Source organism: Symsagittifera roscoffensis, chromosome 5, assembly GCF_963678635.1.
Source record: "Symsagittifera roscoffensis chromosome 5, txSymRosc1.1, whole genome shotgun sequence".
Lineage (NCBI taxonomy): Eukaryota > Metazoa > Xenacoelomorpha > Acoela > Convolutidae > Symsagittifera > Symsagittifera roscoffensis.
This window is the reverse complement of record NC_087066.1, coordinates 36,097,345-36,106,527: the sequence shown is the minus strand read 5'-3', so window position 1 is coordinate 36,106,527 and position 9,183 is coordinate 36,097,345. Positions and strand designations below refer to the sequence as shown.

At 35.7% G+C, this 9,183-nt stretch overlaps 1 protein-coding gene across 1 annotated transcript in view; it reads right to left on the bottom strand.

Annotated features, from left to right (window-relative positions):
- Positions 1-3,685: 3,685 nt before the first annotated feature.
- LOC134845520 (polymerase delta-interacting protein 2-like) overlaps positions 3,686-9,183 on the bottom strand; it is a 112,623-nt gene continuing 107,125 nt past the window's right edge. Inside the window, exons 7-10 of the mRNA XM_063862449.1 lie at positions 8,291-8,419; positions 7,217-7,425; positions 4,462-4,541; positions 3,686-3,950 (exon numbers count right to left, since the gene is read on the bottom strand). Coding sequence (XP_063718519.1) covers positions 3,824-3,950; positions 4,462-4,541; positions 7,217-7,425; positions 8,291-8,419 — 545 coding nt within the window. The 3' untranslated portion in view covers positions 3,686-3,823. The remainder of the gene's footprint in view (positions 3,951-4,461; positions 4,542-7,216; positions 7,426-8,290; positions 8,420-9,183) is intronic.

The window sequence follows — 9,183 nt, the reverse complement described above, 5'->3', positions numbered from 1 at the left end:
AGCGACAATTTTATTTCACACCGGCAGAATAAAATGAACAATGAGAACGCACATACTATAAATTTATATTCAATTACAAACGATGAACTTCAGTTTACGCAAATTTCAGAAAAACAGCAGCCAATTGCTGTGCACTATTTAAGTATGTTCTGACAACTACAATTTCAAACAACGAAAGAATTTTTTGAAATCTTTTGCAAGGCAGCTCAAATTTCGACAAAACAGTCTTGAAGGAGCTGTATCACTCTTTTCAAAAAAAACATCCCAAAAGTATGTCGAATAAGCGAAAAATTGAATTGAAGAGAAATTTTTGCTAATTCAAAATGCGAAAACAAAAGGCAAGAAACTTATGATCATTTTAAGACCATTTATCCACGGGGGAAAGGACCAACACAAGAGCTGTACAGCTCATCACGGCGAACCGCTGTTGTGCCCCTGTTTACGAACTCATGCTATTTTTTTGGGTTATTTTTCTGGGCTGGGTAATGTTGCTTTTACCCTCAAGCAACGAGCACGAATCATGGTAGGCCTCGATCATCCGACCTTTCGATTGAGAGGCGGAGACGTAACCACTTCACCACCGCTCCCAAAAATGCATCATTTATAAAAAATTATAAAATTTATAAACAATTGTTTTTTTTTTATTTAACAAATGTTTTCTTATCAAATGCTATCTTTAAAACGTTGAATTTCTTCAGCTGCATTATAAAAACAATGAAACTAGCATACTATATCAAAGCGTTTCCCGCAAGACACTGTTACATAAATGTTATAAAATTCATAATATAAAAATCAAAAATTCATAAAAGGGTAATAAGTTCATAAAAATTTTTCTCTCCCTCTTCCTATTTCTTTCTTTCTTTTTTTTTAGCTAAACTGCCTATCTTGCCCGATCTTGCTGATGAGGTATTTCCCGTCCAAAAAAGATGATGCACTGAGCATAATGGTCTAAGCGCAGAACGAATCAATTAATAGTGGCTATTATTAGCGTATTTTGTTATATTTACTATTTGCGAATTGCTTGCTGCAAATGCTAGTTTTTTGAAACTTTTTATACTCCCATTTGTTCTAAAACGTGGCGGCTGTTTGATCGGTAAAGAAAAGGCCTGCCGAAAACAATCCGGGCCAAAATCTTCTAAAATTGACTTCTTCTATTTGCAGAATGTCTTGACACTATCAGCAGCGTTACAGATCCGTATTCGATGAATAATGAAATTTTGTATCGCGATCGTGATTGCTCTGCAAGTAGTCTCATTCTGCTGCTGGAATTTTAGTCTCATCGAGTAGCCTTTTTTCGGCCGTTCTATGTCTTGACGGACAAAATTTGATAGACTGCGAACATGAAAAGGTTTGAGAAACACTATGCGTTCAAGTACGCATTGATGATTGTATTGTATTAAAGTAACAAAACGTTTAATGTCCTAACTGCAAGAAAATGTGAAAGACAATATGGAGGGTCTCAAGAATAATCAAGAAGATTTCTGCCATTTGCACAGAATCTATTGAAGGCTGTCAGGCCTGTCTAAGCGTAATCAGTTTATTATTATTTCCCCACTTTCAACTTGCTGAGCAAAGTTTTTTTTGCGACTCAACTCTGTTTTTGTTTGCGTCTAACCGTACGATGTTTTCTCTCCCAATTTCTGAAAACCCATCGTAAATAATCAAAGTATTGACGAATTTTAGTTTGATAGTACTCAGAGCGTACTTGATATACATTTATGGTATATTGTCAAAATTAAAAAACTTTTTTTTTTACATTTGACTCTTGCGTCTCTTGAGAAAAAATCCTCAAAAAATTGTTTTTGTCAGTAAAACTGTTGCAAAAACCTGAATATATCTGCATCATGAGAAAAATTAGCTTTCAGAGTTCTAGAAAGAAACTGAAGTTTCGAAAAGTTCTTTTTACGTAACTAAGCCGACAAAAATATGCAGACAGAACATAATTTAAAGTGGCCAAAAGTTATCAGGTGGTGAAAAAACAGTCTCGAATGGAATTGAACTCGCAGGCTTTGTCGTCTCAACCATGGTTGTTTTGGTAACTTGGAAACTGAATTGAACACTTTCGAATTTTGTTAGTACCCTTAAATTTTTCACATTACTTTTACGATTGACAGTTTGTTGATAACATAAGCTCAAACTGAGAAAACTATATCATTTTGTAATTGTTTTTAACCACAGCAAAATCTACACACAGGCAATGCAGAGCTTTGTATCATTTGCGATACAACACAATCGCAGCATTGCCAGCTCTCAAATAGAAAATGTCGAGACCGAAACAACAAAGTCGAAGAAAAAGTTTGGTAAAAACTGGAACCAATTTTAGAAAAACAGTCGACAAACACAATCGCCATATATAAAATTTTAGATTTTACCGAGCAGTCATTAGGTCGACAACAAGTTGGTAGATGCCTATTGCGCCGAAAACAAAAAAAATGCCCTAAGAAATTGGTGTCATAAAAAAAGACAAGATTAGCTTTAAAAATTTGAACACAAATAATCTCATTTTTTTGAAAAAAAAAAAATCTTTGTCTTTTTTGCCTTTGAAGCGACCCAAACACAGAGCTAATAGGCACTTGGAAAAGCCAATGGCTTCTAGTAAACAAATAATAATAGTAAGTCGATTTTCAAAAAAGTAGATACCGTTGGGGCTCTTGGCTGTACTTAATTGCTGGTTATTGATCAAAATGAACGCTTTAAAAATGAACACATTTTATCGGAACAATATTTGCGTCGCAACAATATTTGCGACTTAGGTTAGAAAAAAAAGATAGTTCATATTATAACACAATCTTTGCTTGAGTAAAAAATTAGTAAGCCGAGAAAAAGTAAATTTGAGCCTGAATTTTTCTTGTAACAAAAACGAATAAAATCATCACGAAACTACGTTCATCGACTCTTGAGGTAACTATACCACTAAAACACAAAACGAAACCATTTTGGTCGAACAGTTTTCACGCTAACAATAAGGAAAACCAAGGAAAATCAAAAACACTTGCATCTACGATGAAAATTGTTAATGGCACAAAAAATTATTTGATGACGCAACTAAGCCGACAAAACATAAGCAGACAATTGCAAGTCCGACGATTCAGTTTTTTCTGGAATATAAAAACTTCAATTTCATACATACTGAAAAAAAGATCCGCCAGGGTTTAGATGCTAAGTGGGAAGAGTCTCGAAGTTCGAAGGAGTCTCCCATTTTTATTGCAATCTAGGCCATTTTAGTGTCCATGGCGTTGGCTTTTATTCTCCCTTTGCTTTCTCGCTTCTGTAGAATTCTTACCTTTTCCATTATTTTGACATTCTCTTGATTTGATGTTTTATAGTAGACGAAGCAGCTTTTTGTTAAATCTCAGCTGGGGCCTGAAACCCACGGAAATGCATGTCTTAGGTCTTCCCCGCCATTCCCCATTCTATTTATTAGACGTTATAGATATCAGCGTAACTTAGCGGTGAAACGCTATCTCTACCAATATGATTCACTTTTAGCAAAACTTCATATAATGCTGAAAACAACTACACTGGAAAACTCGGCAAAGAGCCGCGTGATACTCCACTCGAGCCCGTATCTAGAAAGGACACGTTTGCAATGATTGAAGATAATTGGGAGCTGAAACGTTTTTTTATTTATTACACTGATTCATCCTAGTTCTAATTCATTCATTTTGACTTAACTGTCGCCCCAGAAGCTGTTTAAAATTTTAATTTCGTTTCACTACCCTACGATATTACATCTAGCACAATAATTGAATCAACTGTTAAATAGTTCGGAGTGCAAATAACAGCACTTCTTAAATCAGTTTGAGAGGTCATTTCAAATCGATCACTTTTCCGGCTCGTCGTCTGTGCTACCGCTAATATCTCTTGACGCCGTCTTGCTTTCCAGTGTGAAAGGAGGCACTTTAACATCAAATGCTTTTCCAGCTCTAGTCCGGATTCGGAAGGTTCCCCTGCAATCGAAAGAAAGCAATTCACCATTTAAAAGGAAGAACATAGCCGACAGGAGCGCTGCTTGAAAAAGGAAATAGCCTCACAATATAAACCGCCAGAACTTAGCGTGACAAATTTTAAAACATCTGCTGATAAAAACCACTCAAGCTATATAACTGAAACCTGTTTTCAGCCAGTAACACTTAAACAATGCTATGCACAGTATTAATAAAAATACCAATTATACTAATCATATAATACCATACTAACCATATAATACCATACTAACCATATAATAACTAACCATATAATACTACTCACCGGGCGTTCGGTGAGTAGTATTTTTTTTTAGTTCACCAGCCAGAGGCCTAACCCGGAGGTTACTTATTCAAGGTTAACAAAGCTATACCTATCTTACAAGAGCTCATCTTGTACATTACAGCGCACGTGCGATTTGAACCCGCAATCATATGATTGCTGGGCGCCATCACTACCGATGCGCCACAATGCCATAATCGGGCACCTACTTACCACATGTGTCCCGAGGGCGTGTAAAGACTGACATGACTGCTATATTGGAAAGCCGGCATATCCATACTCAATAAGGGTTCCTAAAACATCCACACAACGCTTGAATGAACTTTTATGCCAATATAGCCTCAACCATAAAAATTGTGAGAATTTTTGCACTAAATAAGAATAAGTTATGAAAAAATACAAGACAATGAGCTCTGATTTTATACGCTGCGCATCGCTTTTATAACGCAGAGGCGAAGCGGAGCTTCACACCACTTGCGATACAACAAAATCATTAAAGAAACATAAGTCGCAAAAAAAAATTTAAAAAATATTGAGAAAAACTAGGTGAAACAAAAATTTCGTGCAACTCGAGGAAGGACACCTAGGGCCCAGCTAAAGCTGGAAGCACGTGTTTGATATTTTTTGAATTTGTTATACTGATGCCGTACGAAATGCTTAATTTCAAAATTGAACTTTGTCCAAAACTCTGGTTGTTTCTCTACTAAAATTAGTCCTTAAGAGTGTTTGAGACTTTGGAATGTTGCCAAAGACATCATATTTCTTACAAAAAAGTGAAACGTTAACGTTTGAGATATTGGAGCATTGCAAAAGACATAACATTTCTGCGAAATGTAGGTCGTGACCGGAAAAGTAGAGAAAATTCCCAAAATACCGTTTCTCGATTGAACAATTAATCTAAGAATTGGCAACGGTAATCGTCGAGTAAAGTCACAAAACGTCCAAAAAGACGGCCGAAAGTTTCAAAACTTTCACTTGTTTGAAGTCCATAACTTTTTTAAAAACAAACAAGCAAATTACAAAGGAAAGCTTTAAACAAGCTATTCGACCGATCAACAAATCAAAACGGTCAACAGATCAGATAGTTGACATTTCCGAGAATCATGGCTTGTTTAAAACAATTTGCACCTAGCCGCTTATGCCGAAGAGATTCACCCAACCTGTAATTTCGATTGAACCCAAAAATCAAGGTTTGACTGGGTAGTTCTCCCGCAAAATCAAAAAAAGTTTCAAAAAATCAAAATTTTGACTTTTCCGAGGGCCAAAATTTATGGAGTCAAAAAATTGGGCGTATGCAAAAGAGCTTCCCATAATCAGTTCTTTGAATTTAACCTAAAATCTTAGATATCGGAGGGTATTTTTTGGTAGAGCTCATTAAATATTTTGTGAGTGGCCGCTAATGCGGGGAAGCTTCTCACAACCCGCTATCTCCATTGAACACTCAACATCAAGTTTGGGAGGTTAATTTTTGGGGAAAAAAAAAAGATTCAAAAAAACGGTCGAAAAATTTCACTTTTCCGAGGGCCATAATTTTAGGTTAAAAAAATTTGGGCGTAACCGTTTATGGAGGAGAGTTTTCCAAATCCGCTCTAATCATTGGAACAAAAATATCAGATTAGGTAGGTTAGTTTTTGATCACCCCTACAGCCTTTTTCAAACAGGAATTTTAGCTAGTATACGAAAAAGTTTTGTTGCGGGTCTCCTCACTACCTCTACGCTAAAGATCTATGATACCTTGAAGCTAAAGAACTATTTTTAATACAAAACTGCTCGTATCAAGGCAATATTCTGAATGTTCTGACTGCCTTTTAAGGTCTATGAAGCAAAAATAACATGAAAAAATTAATAATTAATTAAACTAAAATGATTTTTTTTTAATTCGAGATTTTTGAAAAAATCAACCCCCTAACACGCCATAAAAAGTACAAAGTGATAAACTTGGAACGATTTCTAAGACGGATTACATCTCCGCTTACGCGTTCATAGCCCGAAATAGATCGCGCATTAATTTTCCCAAATTGACAAACTTTAAACACTCATAAACTTACGAAAAATGATACAGGCTAAAAATCTTTTCGAATTTAAGCTCAAGACAACAATACCTTTGGAATGATATAAAAAAAATTCCGTCAAAAATGGCTGGTTAAAAAGTCGAATTTTGTCGGAAGAAAAAAAACCCACCCCGAGCACAAAAAATTCCGTTAATTTCGTTACGGAAGTCGGAACAATAATAGTCGGGTGTTAATATCCTTAGCATTGGCTGTACTTAATAGCTGGTTATTGATCAAAATGAACGCTTTCAAAATGAACACATTTTATCGCAACAATATTTGCGACTTAGGTTGGAAAAAAAGGATAGTTCATAGTATAACACAAGCTATGCTTGTGTAAAAAACCTAATCACATACATTTTCATGAAACCTGTTTTTTTTTCAAACAGGAATTCAAGGCAAACAGGCCAAGCAAGACATTTAAAATTCAAATTAGCAACTGAACAAAACTTACGAAGCGGAAACAAGTCCGAAAATCTTTAAGCAGACACCAATTGAGCCGGAAAAAAATCGTTTTGTATAAAACTTGTAAAAGTTTCAAGTCCCCACTGAAACTTCCCTGTAGTAACTAGTACCGACCTAGCAGTTAAATTTGAATTTTCATGGAATTGAGCATGTCAGCATTGAAATCAGCAAGTAAAATCAGCAAGTGATTCAACTGATTTTGTAAAACTAGTTGTTAACTCGGAAAAAAGTCTACATTCCGATTTGATAACGCTAGCTAATCGCAAGCGTAATTATTAATCAACCCATTGCAATAAAATCAGACCAAAAAGCATGCTGTACACTAAGTCCACCTGATGTTTCAAACAAAAATTCTTTTGTGTTACTTTCACTTTCATTTTTATTTTGCACAAGTCTTTAGCCGAGCATCACCTTTAATATAAAAACGGAAATCAAAATTCGGCACTACTGACCACCCCGTTGACTCCTCTGGCGCGCACAGTTTCCAGACTGCCATTCATGGAGAAGATACGCCAGTTCCGCTCACACAATTGCACGTTCTGGGTGCCAATGTTCTCCAGTCTGATGCAGTAGCGCCACCAGTACTGAGGAACAGTGCCAGAGTAGTTGTTGAGAGCCAGACTACCTCCGTTGCCACCAGTGTCGTTCTTCATCTTGCAACCTGACGAAGAGAACACATTAGTGATTGATTACACTTCCGAAAGCAAGATTCTTGTCTTACACATCTGTAAAAAACTGCGAAGTTGCTTGATTTGTGAACCTAAGAAACTCCGATACCTTTTCCCACTTGGCCTAAAGATAAGTGCGGACGCCTTTGTACCCTGAGGTGTGGAGTTCGCGGACCTTGGTTTTTTTTTCAATATGTATGAAATTGATAATTCTATTTCCGGAAAAGTGAATGTGTTATCGGGTTAGTTGCCACATCGGGGCATTTTCTTGTGCTGTCGGCAATTTTCATCGTATGCAAGTGTTTTTGGGTTACTCCTGTAGTTAATAAAAATTAATACCAATTCGTATGTTTTACTTAGTTTTCCTGTCTTTTTTCCTTTGCTTAAAGGGTTTATTCGGCCCAAATGTTTTCAGCTTTAAATGGGCTTAGATATCTTCTTTTGTGTCTATTAAAAGGCAAAAATGATCGATTTTTTCGGAAAATTCAGGTAGTTTTTGCAGCAAGAATTCAAGCTTTCAAAACTTAATTGATCAAAAATTTTTGAATGACAAAAATTTCTTCTGGCATTTTTTTCTCGGCTCAATGGGCGTCTACCCACTTTTTTGTCGGCTTAGGTTCCGCTCGGGAAAAACAAAAGCTTATTTAATACTGGTGGTAGTTTTTTTTGAATTTTTCTGACTTAGGTTGGAAAAAAAAGATTATTCATTCTATAACACAAGCTTTGCTTGTGTAAAAATTGAGTCAAACCGAGAAAAAGTAAATTTGAGCCCAACTTTTCTTGAAACGAAAACGAATTAAATCATCACGACCTATATTCAAGTGTCTTCTGTAGTTCAATAAATCTCTCGCTACCTACCCATGTAAAAAGGGATGACAGTCACCCTGATGTCGTTGGTCGTTTCTTTGTACACATCTGTTGGCTCCAACCAAAACCTGTTCCGCGATGTCCACTCTTTCAAGGCATGGCGTGCCACAAACGGGGGCTCTAAATCACAGTAACATCAATTTGCAAAAATGTGCTGCAACACTTAGAGTATAGCTAAAAGGTTATTGGAAAAAGAGACGATGGAAACGACGATTGACATTTTTTTCGAGTTTCAAAGAAAAAAATATACCACCTTCAATTGTCTGCTAAACTTGACCCAACTAGAGGAAAAAAAGATCAAAGATAATTTTTCTATTCCCCTAGAAAATCTAAGAATTAAACTCCAATTTTGAAACAATTAAATGCTCAAGTTTTTCGCACTATTTGCATTTTTGTCATTGGAGTAATTATCCTCCCATTTAGAAAATAAAAACATAGCCAACAGACCGTTGGAAAAGAGTCAATGAAGGCGAAAAAAAAATAAGGACTTTTGAAAAATTTGATGCTGAAAAAATTCGATGTTTTTAAGGCTCTTTGACTTTCTAGAAAAGTTTACTTGACACATTTTTATTTAATTAACCCAATTTGCGAAAACTAGATCAATAGGTAAGTTTTTTATTCCGCTGGGAAATCTTAAAATTAAATTACTTATTCGAAACTAGATTTCGATCACGTTTGTAGCACCTTTAAATTTTCGCTGTTCGATAGTGGAGTTTGCCTTCTTTTCAACATGGAAATGAGCTGAACTTAAAAAGGAATCAAAAGTCAAGCCACGAAAAAATAAATTTGATCCTGAACTTTCAAAAGTTTTCCCGAAAAAATCATCAGCACCTATATAAAAGACTGAACTATGTAAAAGTAAAAAAACAAACCGCTATAAAAAT